The sequence below is a fragment of the Terrapene carolina genome, unplaced genomic scaffold (genome assembly GCF_002925995.2).
Source record: "Terrapene carolina triunguis isolate 2854851 unplaced genomic scaffold, T_m_triunguis-2.0 Scaffold93, whole genome shotgun sequence".
Classification (NCBI taxonomy): Eukaryota; Metazoa; Chordata; order Testudines; family Emydidae; genus Terrapene; species Terrapene triunguis.
Window position 1 is genome coordinate 25,471,222 of NW_020664444.1, and position 25,655 is coordinate 25,496,876.

Below are 25,655 nucleotides of genomic sequence, written 5' to 3' on the forward strand. Positions count from 1 at the left end.
AACCTGTTATGAATCTGCTGGAAGGCAGGCTCGCCCTCCCCTCCCCAAGGACCAGCATATTCAACTAGCACTCAGTCCACAGCTATAGTACTACTAAAAGATGTCCCAATAGCAGAAACCTGTAGGACTGCAACTTCGTCTTCCATTCACATTTGCCAAGCATTATGCCATTTTACCTGCTGCTACACTCCTCTGAACAGTCTTGCCTCCTTGAGATGTTTTGTCCCTGTGAGTGCACCACTGCCTGCCCCTCAGCTCTGCTGCTCACGTGAGCAAGCATAGCTTGGGGGTGGGGCCATGCCTCCTCTTGTTTAGTGTTGCAGAAACTGCTTTGCATTCTTCGGTTGTGCATGCATGGGTGACTCTTACAGGTGTGCGCCCATAGGGATAAAACATCTTGAACGCTAACGTCACCTGACAATAGCAAAAAGCTCAGTCTTTATATACTAAGGAAGAAAATTCAGACCGGTACAGCTCTCACTAGAACAAATTTATCCTGAGACAGACTCAGGAAATTGTATGTTGAAACGTCATCCAAGGCTGTATCAGATGATTCTCTTGAATGGTGGGCTGAGAAACACAGGAAGGGTTGGAGCTTCCTAAAGTTCTTTTTAACCATATTCTAGAAAATGGATTGGCACTAACAGTACAGAAAAAAAAAAAAGGCAGGGGTAGGGAGAGAAGAGACCGGAGTTTAGTTCTGTGCCTTTTACATTGCTAGCGAGACTAATACGCATAGCTGTTCCTTTTTTTAAAAGGTAATTTCAATGTGACTGCAGTGTTGCTAGAATACACACGAGAGGAGAGAAAGTGAGCTTTGCCTCAGGCCAGTCAACAACTTTGTACAAGAGAGGGAAAACAGCAATACCATAGAACAGGGATACTTAATTATTTTTTTGTCTACAAAACCACCACCACTAATGATACTGTCCAGTCAAAAGCGACAGGCAGTCTGCATTTGGCCCGTGGTCTGCTTATTGACTATCCCTGCCATAGACGATGACAAATTCAGCCCAATTCTAGGTCACTTCAGCAATAATAAGCAGTATTTCCTCTTACTAAGCTGCAGATTGATTTTTTGTAATGAAGAGGTTGTGTTTACATATATAAGGCAATGAAAAAATAGGTAATACTGTAACATTCAATACTCTGATACAAGACGTGCACTACTGTAACTGAAGATTAAAAAAATATGGGGCTGCAGTGTTCGCAATGCAGGTGCCTATGACAATCTTTCCAATGACTTCAATAAAATTTGCATTGCCTTTTGACCAGTGACATTACACTAAGGCTGAACTAACCCCACTGGTGGGGCATTGTGGCACATTCTGAATACTTTGGTCAGCTTTAGTCATATCCTGTTCGCTGGTTTGTCTGCAAGCTGTTTTTTGTTTACATGGAGGCTTATTTGTATGCATGAGACAAAATTCAGTAGCTAACCTGTTTCTCAGTGCATTGAAATCTTCAGCTCACAGTACCAAATAGTAATTTGTATCCCGGGTTTTCCAACTTTCATTTTCCATTTAAGCTTCATACAAAATCTAAAATAGCTTAAAACCTTCAGCATACAAGTTACTTTTAGTGTGCAACGCAGTGTGAACAATTAGTTATACAGGAAAATGATAGTATGTTTAGTGCTGCAACAAACACTCTAGGATCTGCTCTTAGACCAGAATGTACAATATAGGCAACATTCTGCTTTGCTACTATCTCACAGTTGATTCTTCAACTTATTAAATATACAAACCCCTCTCTCTCGGTACAGACTAGTTTGTGAGGCATGATTAATGTTCTGACAAGTTATTTAATTATCCTACACTGCCACTCATAGATGTGACAGTTACACTTTGCAAAGAAAACACAGTAAAGGGTGAGACATTTTAAAGATAATTTACACAGAGATAAGGCTGCTGGGCCTTTTGTGACAGTTTGTTATATTTAAACCACATGTCTAAGCATCAGTAATTTTGCTGGAGTTATCCTTAGAGGACGATTGGAGCTGTGTTGGATCTTTAGCTCAAACAGGTTGGAGGAAAAATATTTGGTTGAACTGCAGTAAGCAAAACAGCTTAACGGAAGAGATGTTGGTTGATGGCATTACAAGAAGGAAATGGAACTGATTGGTTCTCCAGGTTTTCAGGTAAAACAAGGAGAAGACTTGAGGGGAAAAAAAAAATCCTTACCCCAAACAAAAACTGTGGTGTTCTTTATAAAGTATAGAAAGCAGGAAAAAAAAAAAAAAGAGAGAAAGGCATAAGTTAGTCCCCCCTGCATCCCTTTGCAGGTCATTTTTAAGGATCTTCCCTCAGCAAACAGAGAATTCACTGTAGCTTAAGTCTGTTTTCAGTATTTCCAGTGTTAAAATGCCCATTTCTTAATGGCCAGCTTATCCCCACAGGTCCCATTTCATTAGGTAAGGAAACCTCCTTGGATGCAGAAAGATTACTTTATTTGAAGGTGACAAGTCTCGCTCCCTGTTTTTTACTACACCTATTTTTAAAGCACATTAGCTTAATGGTGTCATTTCTCCCTTATCACAGAATCCACTAAATCTAAATCCAAAACTAACATTGCTAGGAATCAAATATGCCAGTGAATTTTTAATTTTAGCCTATGAGGAGTTAAGTCAGGTAGTGTTAATTTGAGCCAAAAATGTCTAGTTGTAGGAGTTTTCAATTATGTTCCCCAATGTACCACTTCAGAGAAAAAACAGCTGAATCTATATATCCTAGTTAGATAATTCATTTTTAAAAAGACATCAGTACATAACCAAATTAAACTTATGGCTATGGGAATACAAAAGATTGGTTCCTAAACAAATTTTGCTATATTTGACAAATCAACATTGAATTCTCGCTAGTGATGTATGATTAACAGGACATTTGCTGTTTGTGAACCATTAAGAAAAAACACCACTGGAAAGAAGTGAAATATTTCATGTTTGAAGGGATTGGTATTTCTTCTTGACTTTTGCAGTGTTTGGCTGCTGTCAAATCTAAAGGAAAACAAAGTCATTTATTTAAAAAAAGAGCTCTTCACAGATTCTTCTTGTGTCCTCTGGTGATGTGACACTGTGGCCTACTGTTCGGGAGTCTGTGTAGATTTCATAATCATTTCCACCCTGTGAACAAGAGAGACAAGTAAGTCAGCTGCCTTCTTCACAGTACACATGCATGCCTGCTTACATACATTAAGGAAATTGTGTGTGTTGGGTGGATGTCAATGGTTTTCAAACTCAAAGGGAGCAACCGTCCACTAAAAAGGTTGCTGGAGAGCCAGATTGTGCAGCACATAAACCACACACAGGTTAGGCTTAACCAGCATTTGAATTGTTGTTTACTGTGATAGTAACTTAACACATTTGTAACTTAAGGTACTCACCAAACAGTGTATAAAATAGAAAAATACTAAACGACTGGAACAGTATGCTAAAAGCTGATTTATATATAGATGACTAGACGGTGTACTAAAGTCAATCTGTCACTTACTGGTCAATATGCTCAGAGTAGCTTTTGATTATTTTCTTAGAAAAATCTCTCTAGTGTACCATTTAATAAATTCAGTGACCTTCAAAGATGGGAATAATTAAAGATATACTAAAGTCACTTTTAAAAAGCCTGAGCTAAATAGTACAAACCTTTAGGCCAGGTCTAACACTACAAAGTTTTGTTGGTCAGATGTTTTTAAGGTCAGGCTTGACAAAGCCCTGGCTGGGATGATTTAGTTGGGAATTGGTCCTGCTTTGAGCAGGGGGTTGGACTAGATGACCTCCTGAGGTCCCTTCCAACCCTGAGATTCTATGATTCTGTGTGTGCCAACAGGCCTGCAAAATCCCCATGTATATGCTGCCATAAAACCTGTCAGCATATGCTGTGTCTACACAAGGGAGATTAGTCCTTCAGATTTTACTGGCCCAATTGGACACACACAAGTAACTTACTTATACAGCAAATAGGAAGCTTGTCTGTAAAATGCCGACTGTACAGTTGATAAGAGTGACAAATCACAACTGAGTTATGCAGGTTATTTCCAACTTGTGCTAATAAACTTTTATCCCGTCCCACATCTTGTAATTTCCCTATCACATTTTACAGAAAACTATTTTAGATTTTTTGTTTTAATAAAAGGTGCTTTTTTTATCAGGCTGTCTTACTATTGTGAGTGTACAGATCTCACCGTTACAGATAGATGAATGCTAATCTTTAAAGCCTCTTTATTTAAACATCTCGATTCATAAAAAAAACTCCACCCTCTTCAGCCCTAGAAAGATGCTTAATACCTTCCGATGGAGGGGCTGTGAAAAGGCTGGTGTGCAGGGGCAGGGTTTTCCCCCACAATTTGATGTTGGGAGGGAGATGGATCAGGCACTCTGCCAGCTACACAACTCAGCTGTGCAAGGGGACAGGGGCCTTACTCCTTCATATTCCCCTGTGTGTGACCACAATAGATTTTAGTATCAAGTGGTTTTTAAAAATCTAACCATGTGGATGCCTCTTCAATGTGATCTGTAAAAGATGGGTTGGAAACAGAGGCAGAGGTTACATTAGTATTTCCAACATATGATTTTTCAGAAGCCAATGCAAGTCCTTGTTTTCATGGTGTGAACTAACTGTCTATGTGGACCCTGCTGGTGTGCACTAGGAGCTTTTAGTGCATGTTAGCAGGGTGCACAGGTGCACCTTGTAGACAAGCTAGGTAACTGCAGCTAGCGTGTTCTGTGCAGTCTTATTTAAAATCACTCCAACAGCACAGCTGTACAGTTCAGTAACAGTACATTTGGAAGAGAGTTCTTGTGGTTTTGAGTCTGCACAGCACAAGCTGTTCTGACCGAACGGTGATGCTGAATTAGTCTAATCCAGTGGTTCTCAAACTTTTTGTACTGGTGACCCCTTTCACACAGCAAGCCTCTGAGTGTGACCGCCATCCCCCTTATTAATTAGGTTGTAAAGCAGTGACCCCTATCCCCCTTATTAATGAGGTTGTAAAGCAGGAGCCCAGGCAGAAGAACCCACTTTCAGTGTGTAACATGCCAGAGGCCCTTTGAGCTAGATAATTTTTCTTGTTTTACACTGAATGGGTTAGAGCTCATGTCTAGTACAACTTTTATAAAGGTAGGGGGAGAGATATTTTATTCTGTCAAATGGCTAAACAGGAATTGGCTTAAATATTTTTGAGGAAGAAAATGCAGGGTATTAAATGGAGGTAAAAAAGTTCAGCAATGTGAGGAGGTGCCAATCCCACAAATGGGAGTATGCAGAGGCAAAACTCTTGAACAGTGTCAATTTGCAGTAAGTAACCCCTCTCTCATAGTAATACTAGAGAGAAAAGCCATTCTTATTTTACCAGCTTGGGGACAAAGCCTTCTCTCCTTTGCTCTGTTTGGGTACAAGTTAACTGTCTCAAATAATACAGTGAAACAGTTTTTATGGACACTTACACCTAGATGTAATAAATACAAAGTTTTCATCTGGCTCTTTTATGAACTTCAAAATGGAGTTCTGTTCCTTCGCCGTTCTCTCCAGCAAAGGGTCTGATCTGAAACTTACTGAAATCAAGGGATTCTAACTGGATAATTTACTAGATTTTCTAATCCTTTTGCTCATGTGCGCAGAAACAACTCTGGTGAGTTAAGAATTGCTACATAGGAAGCTCACTGTAGTAGATTAAAAAAAACCAACACAAAACTTCAGAGAATATTCATCAGTATAGTTTAAAATAGAGTCTAATTTGGGGCAGACATCGATTTGCCCCAAGAAAAGAATAGTTTTAAAAGCTCTTTGCTAGCAGAACACACAGTAATGAAAACACCAGATACAAGATTTTTCCTTTTAAATTTTCTGGACTGAAATTTATTAACTCGATTTAGTAGTTTCTACACTCTGCATTTTCATCCTCAAAACAAAAATATTTAAGACGATTTCTGTTTAGCCATGGCAGAATAATTTTGCAAAATCCTAGACGTAAATTGAAATCTTTCCATACTGTGATTTCGAGGTTAGGTGACATTTCACATTATAGCCCAAGAGGCAGGCAGATGCAAGCACCTTAGAAACATCTCACTTCTGAACTGATTATGAACTGCAGTAGTTTTAAAGAAAATGTATCATAAAATTTGATTAGGAATATTTTCAAGGAATATTTTGAAAGGGCATTCTGAAAATACACTAATGTTATGGAAATATTTCAATAGTAAATGCTGGAGCTGTTTTCATATCACTGAATGTCATTACTTAGACCAGAAGAAAATCTGTTTTCAAATGGAAGGTTTAATATATTTTAATCTAAAGTGAAATGTTAATAAGAGTGTTTTTAGGTCAAACACTTCCATGGTATTAAAATATGTTCTTGCTGAATAACTATACTGGAAAATCTTTGTTCTTAAGTATACAGCCATCAAGGTAAATGGTCAGTGTAGCTGGTTATGCCTTGTACATGTGTGTCAATTACAAACCCATGTCAAAAACAGAATGGAAATAAATCATTTAGTCTGGAGAAGGATTCAGAATAGGTCACCAAGTTCTCACCTATAGATTTCACCACAATATGTTATAGCCTTGAGTACAGAGCACTGGTGTTGATCATTAACATTTACCTCTTTTATTTATATAGGGAGGGAAATATGTTTGACAAAAGATTAAAGCCATAGCGTGGATTCAGTCTCTAATGTAATTGATTAAAAAGTCCTGTTTATGGAGCTTTCAATTTGAAAAAGAGATTCTAAATGTATATGCAGAAATAGTGCAGTACTCACTGGCATGGTCTTATCTCCAAAGAAATAGATAGTCTTGTATCCATCGTTGCAGGCAATTCCTAAGCAGTATGTCTTATCCCAGCCATTTGGAAATACATCAAAGCTTATCTGCCCCCCTAAGGAAAAGGTAGACAAGAGGCAAGTGTTAAGGGGCGGGGGGAAGGAATTCTATTTTTATGAAGGGAGAATGATGGAGGCTGAACTCCACTGAAGCAGATTCTGATAGAGGAAAGTGAACACGTCCGAGACAAAAACTACAATGAAATGGAGTTAAGGCTCAGAGAACACATCAAGACTTAGTGTAAAACACATTACAGGGATGTTACAATTGTTACCAACCCAAGTGTTCTACACTCAGGATATTCAGATGTTTAAATTTAAAAGAAATCCAAACATCTTTGGTACACCCAAACAAACCAAACTCTGGCCTATAGCAACAGGCTGCAAGAGCACAGGATTTTGATTAAGGCATGTTAGTGTTTGTGGTCCCACATTAAACTGATTTTTAAAGGTTTAGATTTCTTCCTGTCCATGGTATCATGCATCTACTAGGACCAAACTTCAATTCAGACAGCTCTCAAAAAAATTAAAAATAAATGTTTAAAGTTCAAGTGCCTGTTTCTGAGTGAAAGCAGATCATGCCACACCCTTGTTCTACACAGCAGAAAGGGTGGCAGGCTTGGCAGATTCAGACATTGAAGAAAAAGGTAAGTGAAGCCTTTACTCCATTGGTCCCTTCTTCCAAGCCTGTAGAAGCTTCTCAGGCTTGTCTACACTTAAAACGCTGCAGAGCTGCTGCGCTTCAGTATAGACACTACCTATGCCGACAGAAGGGATTCTCCCATCGGCATAGGTAATCCACCTTTCCAAGAGGCAGTAGCTAGGTTGATGGAAGAATTCTGTGTAATGCTGTCTACACAGGGACTTAGGTAGGCTTAACTACATCACTCAGAGGTGTGGATTTTTTACACCCTGACCGATGTAGTTAAATCAACCTAATTTTCTAGTGTAGACCAGGCCTCAGTGGGAATCAAGCTCTACAAGTGTGTCTGAATATGGGCTAGGGGTGTGTCAGCTACTCTCCCTGACACCAACTTTGCAACCAACACAGCAGAAAATGAGTGTTTTTGTATTAATGAGGACTGTCAGGTTATCTCTTTATGCTTTGAACCAATTCATTCTGAATGGAGCCAATGCCAGAATCCCCATCACCTCTACAAAAACAATGACCATTTTCAGGGACACCACATATCAGGGACTGTATGATGCTGAGTATAAATGTTTATGCTTGAGAACTTATAGATATACAATTAAACTCATCCATTGAGATAATCCCTCAGCACTAGAAGGAACCTACATGACTCAGTGCATACCATCTTCTGGAAAGATGCTCTCAAACACAAGTAAGATTTTCAGGTAAGAATTCCAATCACTGAGAAACAAATCCATTTGAATAGCCGGTGTGGAGTGCACACGACCTGCTCTTACTCCTTTTCTCTATGTTCCAATGGAATATACAACATTGTGGATGAGTTCCTGGTTCTTGGAGTATGACTGTGTTTACACTGTAAGATTTCATAAGAGTTTTGAAATAGGCAAAAAGGAGGAAGTCAAACTTTTTAAAGGCTTGTCTAAACTGGCACTTTACAGCGCTGCAACTTTCTCACTCGGGTGTGAAAAAACACCCCCCATGAGCGCAGCAAGTTTCAGCGCTGTAAAGAGCCAGTGTAAGCAGTGCACCAGTGCTGGAAGCCGTGTTCCCAGTGCTGGTAGCTACGCCTCTCATGGAGGTGGGTTTTTTTAGACTGCTGGGCGAGCTCTCTCCCAGCGTTCTGCCGTGACTACACAAGCCATGTTAAAGCGCTGCCACGGCAGTGCTTTTGCATTGCCAGTGTAGACTAGTCCTAAGATAGTGGTCTTATAAAGCAAAGCTTTTCACTCTATTACGGTGATCTTTGAGTTGCTACTTTTATTCTAAACCTATATTTTTCCAAGGGATTTTTAATAATGTCAAGCTTAACACTGGGCTGAAATTTGACCCAAAGTCTCAAACAGGAGGATTTTCTTGATATTTTAAAAATGTTTTGCTCAGTTTAAGTGGATGTCATCATAGAGGACTGTTCATGGCAAGCCCTGTTTGAAACTCATTTTGCCCCAAATGTTTAACACAGCCGGAGGTAGAGACAGACAACCATTTGTTCTTTCTACTGTAAATGAAAGAGAAAGTGGAGAATTTGCCCAGAGATTTTCAGTAGGAAAAAATAGGAAAGAGAAGCCTAGAAAGACACATTCTTACTGTGCAGAATCACTGTGCATCTTGTGTCTCCTGTTGAATTTCCTTTCTGTCTCACCCCCCCCCGCTCCCCACACACACACACACACAATACAACCACTGAAATTAAAAGTCAAGGGCTAGTAATGGAAGCAGTGTTAATGCAGTAAGTATTTGTAATGTACGTGGTGGGCAGAAGCAGCATCTCTCATTTGTAAAAATGTATTACACATTTCTGACTAATCAAGCAAAATCACTGTATGAGAGACATCGGAAGATAATGAACTAATGAAAAGAGATGCAGTTTTCCTTTTGTTGTGGTGTCTTCTACCACAAAGTACCTAACGAAACAGACTTCATGTACAAAATGGCAGCAGCCACCCCCACCCTGACAACTGAATCATACAGCAGGAGCAATCTGGCAAGAGGGTATGATTTTTTTTAAATGAAATTCTTTTTTTAAAAAAAAAGTGATACCTATAGAAAATGTGAGGCCTTTTCCTGCAAATTCTCTTTGTAAATCAGCTACAAATTTCTCTCTTATATGTTCCCTCTGTTAAAAACAAAAACAAAGACGGATCAGTTAAGTGATTTCTATTTAGCAATCAGTATCAGAAAAGGCAATATTAAGCAGGGAACTGCGGTTCTAGCTAGCTGCTCCCAAGTCCACGAATGCAATGGTGCAGTACTAGTATTTTAGAGCTAAGTTCTGCTCAGCATACACCTGTGTAGTCTGGAGCATCTCCATGGGGCTACTATGACATTACACGAGTGTACAGTAAATGCGAACAGAATTTGATCTATACCATGTTATTTTTCACTTCCATCTGAGGATCTCAATGTATTTTACATACTAATGAATTACAAATTAATGAATTATGTATTATACCCTTGATGAAAAGCTCAATTTCACAGATGGGGAAACTGAGGCACTGTGAGGTTAAGACCAAATTTTCAAAAGTGGTCTCTAATTTTGGGTGCCTTACACTTTTGGGCCTGAGACACACTGAAAATCAAACCCTAGTTGTCTAACAGTTAGGCATCCAGTAACTGAGGTACTCTAAGTTAGAGACATTGTTTGAAATCTTGGGTCTTGGTGACATGCCCATGGTCACAAAAGAAGTCTGAGACAATATAGGAAACAGAGCCCAGATTTCTCAATTCCCAGTCTTATGCGTTTAGGCACAAAACTGTCTCTGCCCTGGTAAACATAACTGTATTTTAAAGAAGGCTAATGCTGAGTAGTTTAAGCCTCAAGTTTAGGTTTTGTTTAAAAAGTATTAGAGAAGGTAATAAGAAAATTTTTTTACTTTCATTAATTTTCAACGAACATAAAAGCTACTAGTGATCGGTACTATAAAAAACCCAAGATACACTGACAGATGAGGGTTTTTTGGAAGGATTGGTGCAGGGTGAGAAGGAAGGGAGATTTATAGTGTTGGAAATGCCTCACAACAGCATTGTGCTAGAGCACCAGAAAGAGAAAGTGAAATTAGCTAATCTGTTTTTTACATTTCCTGCAGTTTGAACAATGAAACTCAACCAATGGCAGGGAGAAAGGTGTTAAACACAAGAAGGGGAGTTTTCAAAAATATAGTTTGACCATGACAGTGTCCTTTAGAACAGTGAGGAATAAGAGATGTAAACCATTTTAAAAATTGACTCACTTTATCAAGTTCATAGAACTCGATTCGCTCTTCCTGGCTGCAGCTTCTCCCAACAGGGCAGACATTCAGCATCCCATTTCGGAACTCAATAAAAGTACCCCTGAAAAAAAGAGTCAACTGTCACTGCTGAAAAGGGACACAAGTCCACATATATCTGAAAGACAAAAACAGTTATGATCAGATTGTTGAATCTCAAGAACTTCTGCTCTATTACTGAGATCTCCAAAAATGGCATTATGTGATGAAAATATTACAGTTTAAAGGAATTGTGTTTGCCCATTACATTAGTGATAGTTGAGGAAAACACGTAAATTTGCATTTCAAATTGCAAAATGTAATTACCCAAGTAGAAATTTGCTTAGGACGTCAGAGTAAATATGATTACTACATATCCTGCACATTGTTGATAAAAACAGTTATAAGTGCTCAAGACCTTGTGGGTCAGATGCTCAGCCCCATTCCTCTTCCTTTGTGTAAGCAGCCAGAAACCCAGTAGGATTCGATTCCCCTGGCGTGGAGGAATCTGCTTGGTGCAAAGCCCCTACACTACCTGTGCTAATCTCTGGTATAGAAGACACTCCCAGTGAAAAGGATGCATGACGGAAGCACCCCTTCAGTCTAGTAATCGCTCCTTGGCTGCTGGGTCAGCTCTCCTGAGCCTGTGGCTGGACAGAACTGAAAGCAACCTTAGGACAGTTCTTAGCCAGCCCCAATATTGGGGAGCTGCCAGGGTAGCTTAAACCTATCTTTCACACTCCTTGTCCTAACTGTATGGAGCAAAGGATCTAGCTCAGCATCTCCAGCAGCTGCATTCCCAAGTACGGTGCAGGGCAACTGCTCTCAAATTTTAGAAGAAAACTTGCAAACTTATAATTTATGGAAGCAATAATGCCTTTGAATTCCAAGTATCAGTAGGGTAGCCGTGTTAGTCTGGATTTGTAAAAAGCAACAAAGAGTCCTGTGGCACCTTATAGACTAACAGATGTACTGGAGCATAAGCTTTCGTGGATGAATACCCACTTCGTCAGACGCATGTAACGCGTCTCACGAAGTAGGTATTCACCCACGAAAGCTTATGCTCCAATACATCTGTTAGTCTATAAGGTGCCACAGGACTCTTCGTTGCTTTTTGAATTCCAACTGCATCAAGAAAATTCCTTTTACACCAACTTTAATTTTCCCTCCCTGGGAAATGAAAATAGGAGGTATCCCAATCAGCACCCAATGTTCTGTCTTTCTAGATTTTTATAGAACAATTTGTTCTATGGGGAATAAGTAATTCCCTGTTCCTTGGCAAGCAACTTTGGACAATCTTTTCTTTTGATCCTTCTTCACCTGCTCCAATAGCAGAACTTGTCTTCCTATGAATGGGATTGCTGGAACAATAATATATATCTATCTCAATTATACAGTGTGCCCTCAAACACAACCATCCAGCTCTAAGTGGACTGGACATTGTCTTCCTATTGATGCTCAACATCCCAAAAGTGGGAATATCCTCTCCCCTACGAGGTACATGCGCATATACCTACCTTTTCTTTGGTAGTTTAATCTTTGCAATGTAACTCAGACAATAGTTGATTAGATCTTGGAGCAGGTCCTCACCCAGGTGACTTTGAATGCTCTAAACATACAAAAAGACCTATCAGCTATAGGTCCAGAATTCAAGGTTCTGAAAGTAGCTAATTGACAACACAGGTTTTGGATATTCATGTATAGCAGATCCCAGAAAAACATGCCTTAGATAAGTGATTCTCCGTTAGTATGTGTGCAGCACTGGTATGGTAGGCTCCCATTCTCTACCTTAATTATATACTGCTGTGCTGGGCAACTGATCATCTCTCCTTATAACATGCTCCTCCAAGCTCCTACTTCAAACTGTGGGTTAGAAAATGCAGGATTGAATGGAAAGGGGCAGACAGTGGCGAGTACAGTGTGAGATACCACTGTCTTAGATATCAATCTGGGTCCTGAGCTATTTTATTTTCCATTCTGCAATAGCTAGATTGAGACACTTAAGATTATCACAATATTAGATTTAATCAACAGTATTTTCTCATCCACTTACAGTATTTCTTGCAGTGATTACACTAATCAATCAAGAGTTCACTTTATGAGCTAGATCCTAAGCAGCAGCCAGGATACACTGCACTCATTTGGAGGGTGGTGAGGGAAAGAAGATGAAAGCCACCTTTCCAGCTTCCCAATTCTCAGGCCTGTCAGGGATCAGATATCATTTAGATTAGCCTCAAAGTTGCTCTAAATGAGGCCCAATTGCCATGGAAATTCTATGAGCTGGGATCACTAGAGGGTTCCAGCTAGGATCCCTATGCCAGCGGCTAGGAGAGATGTCACTCAAGAATTTCCCATGCTGGAAAAATTCTCATCTAACCAAATCTACCAGGTTTTGAGCAGCACAAAACAGGAAGTTTGAGGCAAGGATCTGGCCCCATACCTTGTGTCAGTCTACAAAGAGCAAAATGAACAGTCAATTATACAAATAAAAGACAACATATAAAATAATTTCAGATTTTATTAAAAAATGATCACTAAAACTGCATACATACCTGCTTGCACAAAAATTTCCCATCTTTGTATGATACAAGACCATTTTCTGGAAAGACGTAGTCAAATTTTTCAACCACTAAAATACAAACAAAAAAGTGCTGCGGCTTATACATTGTCTTTCCTCATACTTTATAGTATGCAAACCCTTTCAAGTCAAAATACAGTAGTTTTTAGAATATTAAGCACAAAAGTTACACACTTGTAATGTCCAGTGAGAGACTCTAAGGACCTAATCCTGCAACTCCTCTGTATTTATTCCTCCTTCTGAAGTCACCAGGCGTCTATCATGTGAAGAGCTTGTAGTTAAGTTACATACATTTAGTGTTAAGGATCTGACGCCATCCTTATCACATTTCTTTGTGCTTTATTACTGTAAACTGTCCTGGATCCAGTAAGTATTGCAAAACCTTGGAACAACAATCTGGATTTAAATTGATAAGAGGATGAAGGAAAGTTTACCTATTTGAGTGTGATTTTTTTAATGCAACTCTGCCTTATTAAGATTTGTGTGTGTGTATTTAAATTGAATTATAGGAGTATTGAGTCTCCTCTGAAATATGTAATTAGTATTAGAAGATGAAAATATATGGTTACAAAATCCAAGCAGCTTGTTCTGCGCCACTATATTTCAATAGGAAAATGTACAGTACTATTTCTTTCAATACAAGCTGTGTGATACTGCTGCTGAAACTAAAATTCAGCATTCGGATTCAAATGAATTTTGCAGGAATAGGTTGAAAAACACTATCAGATCTTTTCTTGAAACAGAATATTCTGTTCCACAACTACAGTGAAATCACATCCTTATCTGAACATTTGCAGTAGTTGTAATACTGCTGGAGATTATTTCAGGGTATCAGGATCTTGCTAGTGTAGGACAAGATGACTTCCTAGAGGCGACTTCCAGGCCACGTGAAACAACGATTAGATAAAATGTTCGTGGTATGTAATGGGCTTGCATACTTGTGAATTATGGAAGGCTATTAATATTGATCTTTCACATTAAAAATATTACACAGAGTTAAAAAGGAAAAGAACCAGATTTTCTTTTCAGAGCCACCATCTAATAAAATCAGCTCCTGCATGGATGAACACATTAGATAATTTAACAACCTATATAATGAGATATGCACAACTCCAATTTATAAAGATGTTAAAATATATATGTTACTACAATGCTAGTGTGGAGTCAGTAATTCATTCTGAGTAGCAATCCCTTAAGAAGAAATGTCAAGATCTTTAAGATATAAAATCATTCTACCCAAAAGCATAGGTACTAGATAGGACTTTTAATCCAGCTGGTAGCTGTCCACATAGGGTATAAAATTCAGCAATTGTCATATGCTAACCTGAGCAGGTTCTGAGTGGGACAGTAAATAACTAACATTTCATGAAATTGGTGTGATATAATAAAAACAGAGAAACTGATACTCAGAACAAGGAATAAGGAAGCTTGCACTAAATGAACAACTCCAGTAGAAAGGGTTTGTATTTACGCATCAGGACTTCCTCATAAGCCATTCATTTCAACTTGGATTGCATCATCCTCTTTTCTTACCATCGTCTCCCAGCTGCTCTTGAACTTTGTCAAAGTCTGAACCACCTACAACTCCAACTCTCACCTTCTTCCGCAGCTTCTGCAGAAAATCTGCCATTTCTGCTGTGATTTTCTAGATTAAAAGAAGAGTTTACAATTTTTAGGTAGTCTAGGTACTTTTAGCATGAGTTACCAGTTGACCGTAAATACAAAAGTGCAGTGGGAGAAAGGTCACTGGGAACTAAATTGTGTAGGGCTTTAACAAACAATATGTGAGCTTTTTAAAAATGCCTTTGATAAAATCTTCCCTTAACGTAAAAATGCCTTAAATAACAAGGAAGCCACTATAGCATTTGGCTCACTAATGTACCTTGTTCCCTACTGCTAAAAAGTCAAAAAACTGCACTGGCTTCTGAGGTGTCTTCTAGGGCAGCCTCCACATAGACTGAACTAATCCCCCTCCTGCCCCCAGTTTGGAAGTCAGAGACATCAGTAAGCGTGGCACAACGTCCATATCAGAATAAATGGCTTACAATCATCACACTGAACTCATAGGTTAAAAAAATGGCGCTTATGAGCAATGCTGCTTCCTGAAACCAAGAAAAATTGAGAATCCAGGAGCTCCCTCCCCTAAACTGCAAGCCAACAACATACTATACACCCTCAATTCTCTCAAGATGGAACAGTAGGCATTTCCTTCAAATTACTGGCATTATCTCCATTTGTAATTCATTGAGCTTCAGTCAGCTCACTCTCATTCCAGCCAGCCAGCTATTATTTACTGGGACAAAGTTACTCCTAAAAACAGAACAAAAGACTGTAAATAATATTAAGGTACGCCATCATCTTAAATCTAATGAATTAAAAAAAACTGAGTTAAATTAGTTTCAGGCCAGACAACTGCCCACAAGCACCCTTGCCAAATTTTTGTGGCTTTATAAAAAATTTTTTTTTTTTAAGATGTCTCTTCTGTTACTGTGTGAAACACTCATGCAAAACAAAGGAAACAACAAAACTGGCTATATGCGAAGTACTGTCAAAGGTACAAAGTAAATAAACTGAAAAACAGTTGAAAATGTCATCCGCGTTTTCGATTATAGTTACACTGAATATACAAAATATTCAAAAGTAATATGATTTTTATTTTGAAGCGGTTACAATAAAATCTTGTTACAAAAAATCTCAGTTTGATATAAACTCAGTGCATATGACTATATAATTATTAATTTTCTAAACCTCGCATGCAGCTTGTTACTTTTAAATCAATAGAAAATAAATATTCCAGCCCTTTGGGAAAAAAACATGAACTGCACTTTTATTTATTTTTCTGAATCTCAAAGTGAGTTCTATTAATGTGTGTTCAACAAAATCCATCCTCCAGTGTAATATAATTAGTGCTAGCAGAGCGGTTTTGGAATAATTAAGGAAAGACGCTCCTGTGACAGTTAAACATTGGAGCTGACAACACAACATGCTTCTTAAAGCAGAATCCCAATACTGACACTGAACTCATCACATGTGGCAGCAATGGATACTTTAAGCTTGCTTTATATAACAACTCCTCTGCCACTCCGATCCTCAGTGTACTGGTTCCTATCCTTTCTGGACTATTGTACCAGTTTATCAGACAAAGGCCTCACGTGAACTAGTCAAGCAGTCTCCCATTTAGCAGTATGCACTATAATATCACGTGGTGCTTGTTTTAATCCATGTCTCCAGTCTCAAAAGTCACCTAAACTATTACCAAAAAATGACTGCAATCAGAATGGACAGGGCTCATCATTAAAAATAGCAACACAGAGTACTAGTCACAAAGCCCTAAGTTTCCGGGTGGCTACTCTTTCAGTTTGCACATGGGACAGAACTGGCGATCAGGATGTCACAGCAACAAATGATTTTTGTAGTGTAGTATGTATTTTCTAAATGGAAAACCAACCTAATTCTCAATTACTGGGGGACAATCCCCACTCATTGACGTATTTTGCTTTCCACAACCAAATCTCTGTACAACTTTTCATGAGTGATGTACCCAAGTATTCGAATTCTAATACCTAAACTGTATTGTTCAATCTATTCACCTAAATTTGGGTTATTGCGGATTATGTACTCTATCGATCATATGACTTTTAAAAAAATAACTTTGTATATGTGGCAAATCTAAGCACTACACCCAGATGTAGACACTCTTTTCCCAACCTAGGTTTATATAATTTTTTTTAACATTAGCTTTAATACAAATATTAAATCTATCACAATTGCAACTTGTGTGAATATTTTCAGCCAAAACCTATTTTTATTGAAGAATATAGATTTGGGTCAACTAAAAATTAATGCAAAGCCATGACAAATTTGCAGAACAGTTTCATACCAAAAAACTTTTAAAAAGAGTTTTGATTTTTTTGTATTTGAAATGAGTTTTGTTCTGAATTTTACGTCAGTTTTATTTTAAAAAGTTTTAAAAAGCTCTAAAACAGAATGAAATATTTAGTTTGACCCAAACTAATTTTTTTTAACATTTTGGTTAACTGAAAAGTTCAAAAAATGTTCATCCCATGTCAACCTGAAACTATTTTCCTCTCCAATTTTTCAGCATAGCCAGTTGAGTTGAGGGAGCAGGGAAATCAGTTATTTGCACAGCTCTAATCATAAGTCACTGTCACATGGTGTTGACAAGCCATAATACTAAAATGCAACATTCCCATCTTCCATCAACATGACAAACTCAGCATGAAAAGAACATGACTGTAACACAGGGTCCCCCTACTGGTGTAAAAGTGATGCAGGGAATGTTAGTACAGGAGGGAAATTGTAGGTGCCAGATCTTTGGTGGGACTGGAAACTGCTATTTTCTAGGTCTTTGATAGCAGGGCTTTGGAGCGGAGCTGGAGTGTGGAGCAGCTCCGGAGCAGTGGAGCTGCAGGTTTTTGCCTGGCGCTGGAGCTGAGCAGGAGCACAGCTCCAAAACCCTGTATAGTGTAACTCTCAGGGTTTGTCAATTGCATATGTTGGGAGTCAGAACTGACTGGTCCGAGACCGTATCACTGATGACCCCCCCCAAACCACATCTCTCACCCCAATAACCCACCCTATACCCTCCCCAAGCTCCTAGTCCAGCCAGAGACTCCCCTAATAATCAACTGCCCAGGTCCTTCTGCCCTGCAACTTCAGACTCTTCACCCCCCACAACTCATCCCTATACTCCATAACCTCCCATATGTCCCCCGTGTAACCCCACAGCCCCCCCCCACCCACCCACCTCCCCCACACCCCCATATCAGCCCCGCCCTATATCCCCCACAGCCCACCCCAACCCCATAACCTCCCACACGTTCCTCCATGTGACGCCCACCCCCTACCCTACACCCCCAGCCCACCCCAACCCCAACCCCTCCCATATGTGACCCCCCAGCCCACTCCAGACCCCTCTCCCTGTGACTCCCCCCAGGTCCGAAGCCCCAGGGACGCCCCCGCCGGCTCACCTGCCTGGGGGCGGTCAGGGTCCCGTCCACATCGAAGAGGCACAGGACGCTGCTGCCCGGCGCCGCCATACTGCGGATGAATGAGGTGGCTCAGACGGGAGCTGCACTCGCTTCCGGCTCTGCGCGACCCCGCCGCGGAGGATGCCGGGAACCCAAACAGCTCCACGAAAGGCGCCCGCAGGCCGCCACCCCCACGAGCCCGCTCACAGTGCCACGCGCCAGCCGCGACGTGGTTCCACAGGGCGCCGGCGCAGTAGAGCGACGGTAGCGGCGGCGCAGGCGCAGTGTGCGGTCGCGTATCCTTGACTCTCTCCGCGTCGAAATGGTAAGGGGCCGGGGGCTGGCGTTGGGGGATGCGGCCCGGTGCTCTCCTCGCTTGCGGTTCCGGCACGAGGCGCCGCCCGGGCCCAGCGCCCGCTCGCGGGGCACGGCCCTGGCGGGATTCGCAGCAGTGCTCGGCGCTGTACACGGCGCACAGCGGGACGGGCCCCGCCCCCCAGCGCTAATACTCCGCCTCTCAAGGTCCGGCCCCAGCAGCAGCTGGGCTGGGGAGAGGGGGGCAGGCCGCCCTAAACGGCGGGGGAGGGAAGGCGCGGTAGTAAAGTTTCCTCGGAGGGAAGCACATAGCACCTTGCCGGCAGACACGCCGGGGAGGTGGCGCTACCTAGCGCCTGGACAGCCCCGACAGGCATCATGACGTTTCACAGTGTGCTGGGGCCGGTGCTGGTCACCTTGCTGCCCTAAAGAGAGGATATGGGGCACTCCAGGGCCCTTCAGCCTGTATACACTGTGCATTCAGGTGCTTCTGATCAGATCTACACCTCTATAGCAAGTAATTTTGGCTCTTTTGTGCTCTGTAAACAGGCCTCAAATTGAAATCTGCACGACTAAGTTTCTCAACACAAACATGAGCTTCACCAATTCACTTAGAACAAGTTAGGAATGTAACTTCTATACACCGATTGTCCTCAAGCTGCTTGAGACAAATATTGTAATAACTGCAATTCTCTTGTAATGCCAGTATTGAAGGATTTAATGGTGTGGTATGGGAATGTTTTCTTTTAGGCTGGAATTTTCAAAATTCGGACTAGACTCCACTTGCTACCTTCCTTTGGGAGATCTCTACCAAGGGAGCTTTCAACAAGATTGTGGAAAAGAGAAGACACGTGCCTACCCCATTGCTTTGGGACCCATATGTTCTTACAACCACAGAGATGGCAACCTGACAGTACTAATTTTTATCCTGGGACAGGGCTGGCACCGTACAGATGTACTGGCAGCTTAGCCCCCACCAACAGAGTCTTGGACAAGTCGATGATTGAGAATAAAGAACAGTTCAAACTGGTCTACAAGTTTCCAGGAATTAAATATTGTAGAATATTTTCAAGAATGAAGTTGCTACAGACTGCTATAACCATAGTCATCCTCCCGCCTGTCTATCACCTCTATCTGCAGGAACAAGTTTCTCAGGCTTTTGTGTTGTATGTCACTGGCATTGCTTGCTTTGCTGCTTCAATGCTGTATGGTATAAGTTATTTTCTCAGACGAATGATTGGACTGATTTACTTAAATGAAGCTGGCACCATGGTAAAAGTGGCACACTTGACATTTTGGGGAAGAAAGAAAGAAATTTATTGTCCAGTTGAAAGTGTGATGACCTTGGATGACACTGGAGATGCCAAGAATGAAGTTCTGCTCCAGTTTAAACAGCATAATAGTACACAGGTTTTATATTTTACTCTAACATTTGGCCATATTGTGGATAAACAGAGGTTTGCCCAAATATTTGGAGTATTTTAGTAACTCATTAGATGCAATGACCAACATTTTCCAAGAGTCTAGCTTGTTTAATGTTTTCTATTGCTCTTCATGCTGAATTCATCACATCCATAGCTTAATAGATTTGTAAGCACTCAAATACAAAACCTCTATGAGCAAATATGCAAACCTGTGTTTGGATAAAGGGGATACAGTGATGTAGCAACCCACTAGATAGATGTTCCTGTACAACTAGTTTCAGATGAAAGCGGAATCTTATCCTACACACAACCATCATGTAAAGAAATATAGTTTAATACTCATGTCTGATGGTAACTTACACAGTTGAAATCTTAATTGTTTCACCTTAATGTACAGTTGCAGTTGAGCATGGTGGTGGTAGTGGTGGTTTTTTTGTGTGGCTCTCTCAGCTTGGCTTTCAGACTGTAGGATGGCAGTTAAAAAATACTTATTGGTAAAACTGAGCAAATATAATTTGCGATCATAGATACAACCGTAGCAGCCCACAGTGCCATTTTTAGTCTCTTGTGAGACTGCACTTCCAATTTATATCAAATTTTGATCAGGAAAGTCTTAATTATTTATATTAACATGAAATATTAGTAAGTTATTAAAACGGTATCCTGGTACAAGGATTTGCAAAAATATTGTCATGGGGATGTGGTGGAATTGCTTGCTCAGTCCCTTGTCTTCTGGGCTGGCACCAACTGGGAAGTGTGCCACTCACTTTTTTCTTTAACAGTTCTTCTGTCAGATCAAAACGTGTTAATAGGATCCTGAGTGAACTTTGGCCATTGTTCATCTGTGGCTTGTGGGTTCAGTGCTTGGATGATCTTCACAAGGCTCTAAGCCTTGCTTGGAGAAAAATATGTTGCAAGAGAATATCTACTTCAACTATGTGAAAGCAAATAAAGTAGCTGAACAGTGTCTCAAGAGCCATAGTAAAGCATTTTAACTTGTGTACACAGTGAAAAGGATCAAAAATTCTGAAGAGAAGTATCTTACAGTAGTACTATTTACAGACACATTGAGGTCTCTGTTCAAGTTTAAAAAACGTTTTCTTACCCTGGTCTATAGACAATATCTTAGGTTATTAAAACAGAATTTTAAGCATTTATTTTTCAGTGCTTATGCTCTGTTGGGATTTTCTTTTTCAATTTAACCAATTGAAACGGTCAATTTCATTTTCTTAGGCGTAGCATCGTAATATGTGGGTTGCAAAAACAGCAGGGAAATGGTTATTTTTAAAAGATTTACATTAGAACAAAGAATCATGGAAATTTTTGAATTGGGCTGAGATTTTATAAAAAGTGTGTGCATGCACAGCTTCATTTCATCACTGGTTGGGATCTTTCAACAGCAACAGTGCCCATACAGGAGCTAAATGGCACATCAGTTCAAAATATCCTTTCACTGACTGGACTACAGTTAGAATAAATTTGCTTTTTTGCTGTGTACTGTACTTATCACAAATTAAAAAACCCAAAGTTGTACTGTATAAAGTTTTAACAGACTCCAGTTGTGTTGCTTACTGATATAGAATGACAGATAATTAAGCAGATTTATACAGCACAGTATGTATTTTAATAAAAATGTAATGGCTACCTTTATTACTATCATGTGAAAAATTACAAGTGTTAACACAAGCAACCATATGGTATAGTGGGAGTTGTTTAATTAAAGCTGCACAACTTCACATAGCATGAAAGTTCACAGGAGTAAATCTTGCCCAATGCCTCTCCAGATATGGAATGCCCTGGTTACAGAAGCAGTATCTGTGACGGGTTGGATCACAGAAACCCCCTTGGGAGCTGCCACCCGATGTGCAAAGACTACCCCTGCTTCTGTTTTCCCTGCCAGCTCAGGACTCCAGCACCTTGTCTTGCTGAGCCGGACCCTCCCGTCTGGCTCCAACACAGACCCAGGGTCTGAATCACTTGCCCCAAAGCTGCAAGTTTACCTGAAAACAGCTCACAGAAGTGTGCTTGTCTTTAGCACTCAGATGCCCAACTCCCAATGGGGTCTAAACCCAAATAAATCCGTTTTACCCAGCATAAAGCTTATGCAGAGTAAACTCATAAATTGTTCGCCCTCTATAACACTGATAGAGAGATATGCACAGTTGTTTGCTCCCCCAGGTATTAATACATACTCTAATAAAATCACTTTTTATTTAGTAATTTACTCAAATACAGACAGTAGGATTTAAGTGGTTCCAAGTAGTAACAGACAGAACAAAGTAAGTCACAAGCAAAATAAAATAAAATGCGCAAATCTATGCCTAATCAAACTAAATACAGATAATCTCACCCTCAGAGATGCTTCAGTAAGCTTTTTCTCAGACTGGACACCTTCCAGGCCTGGGCACAATTCTTTCCCCTGGTACAGCTCTTGTTCCAGCTCAGGTGGTAGCTAGGGGATTCTTCATGATGGCTCCTCTCTCCCTCTCTGTTCTCTTCCACCCCTTTATATATCTTTTGCATAAGGCGGGAACCCTTTGTCCCTCTGGGTTTCCACCCCCCCTCACTGGAAAAGCACCAGGTTAAAGATGGATTCCAGTTCAGGTGACATGATCACATGTCACTGCAAGACTTCATTACTCACTTGCCAGCACACACACATACAGGAAGACTCACAGGTAAAACACAGCCATCTGCGGATAATGGTCCTTGTTAATGGGAGTCATCAAGATTCCAAACCATCATTAATGGCCCACACTTTACATAATTACAATAGGCCCTCGGAGTTACATTTTATATTTCTAGTTTTAGATACAAGAGTGGTACATTTATATAAATCAGATGATCATACTCAGTAGATTATAAGCTTTGTAATGATACCTTACAAGAGACCTTTTGCATGAAGCATATCCCAGTTATGTTATATTCACTTATTACCATATTTTTCTAAAACTATCCCAGTTACATTATATTGACTTATTATCAAGTTTTTATAAAACTATATAGACTGCACAATGTCACAGTATGTGTGTTTGTGTTGGCTTTTGGCAGTCTCACAGAGGGCATATAAAGTCCCATCCCCCACCCCTGCAACTACTTGCACAGCTATGCGCACCTGGGGAGGCTGGAAGAACCACTATTCAAATCCTCTACTTTCCCCCCTACCAACTGAGGACAGCAGCTTTACTGCTCCATGGCCTTGGGTGGGGAATAGTCCTTACCAGCCAGCTGGAAATCAGGAGCAAGATTTATTCCATAATGAGAAGCAGGCCTGTACATGGAGAAAACATGGACTCAGGGCAACCCAGGGTGGGGCAAAAGGGGCAGTTTGCCCAGGAGCCCTTTTTGAGAGGGCCCCCAAACCTAGTGGCATTGCAAGCTGATGTATCATGTTGCAACATCACTCACTGAAATTTGGCCCAGTGAGCCTTACCCTGGGGTGAGTGTGGGGCAGGCTCACCAACCCCCACCCCTCACTGGTAATCTTTTTGGAAGGGTGGGGAGCCTCCGTTTTAGATTTTGCCCAGGCCCTCAAAACCCTCTGTGTGGCCCTGTATGGACTTTACACCTGTAATAAATTTCATTATATATTAATGAAGAGCCTAATCCTGAGAGGGGCAAAGCACTGCAATTTTCTCCTTTTCACATTAAAAGAACTGAATTAGTAAAGGGAGAGGATGGCTGGTGGGATAAGATAGATTACTCTGTACAAAAACACTTGAAATTGACCAAATAAAGTACTACATGAAGTCGTGGTCTTAGAAGCACAAAGTATCCTTATCTAAGCCTACCCTGTCAGATAAGAGCAATTACAGAGCAGCTGCCAAAGGAGGTCACTAAGGCATCATAAATGGAAATGTTCAAGAAGAACATAGGTGATCACATGCATTAGCTTAGCATTCATTCCACCTTTAACATCTTTGGAGGTTCCATTTCTCATTACATAGCTGCTCTTGATTATTCTGGTATTACTGGTTTCTGTGACAGATTTACAATTCACTGTCAAATGTTTTGCCTAAAGTCAAATAATTCCTAAAAACGTACTGCACGTTAGTGCAAAATCCTCTCTGCTGCACTGGTATGCAAGAGAGTGGAGGAAGAAAGATAAGGATTAGGGAACAAGCTGCAAGGCAGGATCTTATGAGTGCTAGGATAAAAGGCCAGCCAATGTGAGATTGCCATGTCCCTAAGGATATGTCTGCACTTTGAGCTGGGGTTTGATTCCCAGCTTGAGAAGGCATCTCTGTACTAGCTATGATTGAGCTAGCACACTAAGGGCTTGTCTACACTGGCAATTTACAGCGCTGCAACTTTCTCGCTTGGGTGTGAAAAAAACACCCCCCCCGAGCGCAGCAAGTTTCAGTGCTGTCAAGTGCCAGTGTAGACCGCGCTGTGAGCTATGCCCCTCATGGAAGTGGTTTCTTTAGAGTTCTGGGAGCACTTTAGAGCGCTCTGCCGCAACCACACAAGTCTCGTTAAAGCGCTGCCATGGCAGCACTTTAGTGTTGCCAATGTAGACTAGCCCTAAAAATAGAACATAGCCACGGAGGCACAAGGGGCGGGGAAGGGCTAGCCATGCCAAGTACCAACCTGTCTAAGATGCTAGGCACATACTTGGGGTGGCTACCGCCTCCTGCTGCCACAGCTACATTTAGTGCAGTAGTTAGATCAGAGCTAGCACAGTTATGTCTCCTCAAGATGGGACTTATACTCCCAGTTTGAAGTGTTAGACATACCTTAAGGGATGGAGATGTAACCCTACCCCACTCTATCAAATGGATTACATGCTGCAGTCACAGCAGCATGATGTGCACAAAGTGCACTTTGCTTCTGCTTGTAGGAGCGACAAAGAGCATTTCCCAGGGCACCTTCAAACCTGTCCTGTGAAATCCTGCTATAACTGGATAAAGTTCATAGTAGGACTTTGCAGGGAGTATGTCTGCTCCCTCCACTCTGCTGAACCGGGCAGGATTTGCTCACTGATGTACTGTGAACCTTAAGGTCTGAAGGTGGGGATGAATTGTGTCTACAGTAGAGAAATGGGAGTTTGGAGTAAAATGTTCTAATCCCAGTTATCACCGACTCACTGTGTGAATGCTGACTGATATTTAAACTCTAGGTCTCAGTATCCCCATCTATGAAATGGATAATTTCTTAGATTTTTTTTTTTAAAATGCATCCTCAACACCCGTAAGTACATCTACCTTGCTGGCGTGTTGTGAGACTTAATCAACTGATGTTGAGAAAACTACTGATTCAGAGAATGAAACGATAGTCATCTGGAAGGGGCTCACTCAGCGCTGAGTATAAATCAAAGACCTGTACGTGAAAAGTCTGCTGGATTGTAACATTAACATTTCTATCACAAATACAAGAAAAACTTACAAATGTTGAGTTGTTCTGGAAGTGCTTAAGTCAAGTCCTTACAGCATTTTTTATCTGTCATGCATTTTTACTTCATGGAGCAAACCTAGGACAATGGCAAATAATTCAGCTCTCAATGTTCACTTACATTGGAAGAATTAGCTATAATTTTCAGGGTTATTTCCACACCTCGCCCGTGGCTCTTTTTTTTTTTTTTTTTTTGTATTTTAGGGGGAAAATCACCACCACTTAAACACATCACTCAGACCAACCCTGAT

The 25,655-nt window shown here is 40.7% G+C and overlaps 2 protein-coding genes across 2 annotated transcripts; one reads left to right on the forward strand and one right to left on the reverse strand.

Moving 5' to 3' along the window:
- Positions 1 to 2,979: 2,979 nt before the first annotated feature.
- PMM2 (phosphomannomutase 2) lies at positions 2,980 to 18,392 on the reverse strand. The gene is made up of 8 exons (XM_026650699.2): positions 18,275 to 18,392; positions 14,817 to 14,928; positions 13,258 to 13,334; positions 12,223 to 12,314; positions 10,691 to 10,790; positions 9,501 to 9,576; positions 6,752 to 6,867; positions 2,980 to 3,121 (listed from the first exon to the last, which is right to left on the reverse strand). The coding sequence occupies exons 1-8, from the start codon at positions 18,341 to 18,343 to the stop codon at positions 3,020 to 3,022; spliced, it is 744 nt and encodes a 247-aa protein (XP_026506484.1). The 5' UTR covers positions 18,344 to 18,392; the 3' UTR covers positions 2,980 to 3,019.
- A 23-nt stretch (positions 18,393 to 18,415) lies between these two features.
- On the forward strand, positions 18,416 to 20,398 carry TMEM186 (transmembrane protein 186). The gene is made up of 2 exons (XM_029911286.1): positions 18,416 to 18,538; positions 19,340 to 20,398. Exons 1-2 carry the CDS (start codon positions 18,416 to 18,418, stop codon positions 20,072 to 20,074), a joined length of 858 nt encoding a protein of 285 aa, XP_029767146.1. The 3' UTR covers positions 20,075 to 20,398.
- The last annotated feature ends 5,257 nt before the right edge of the window (positions 20,399 to 25,655 follow it).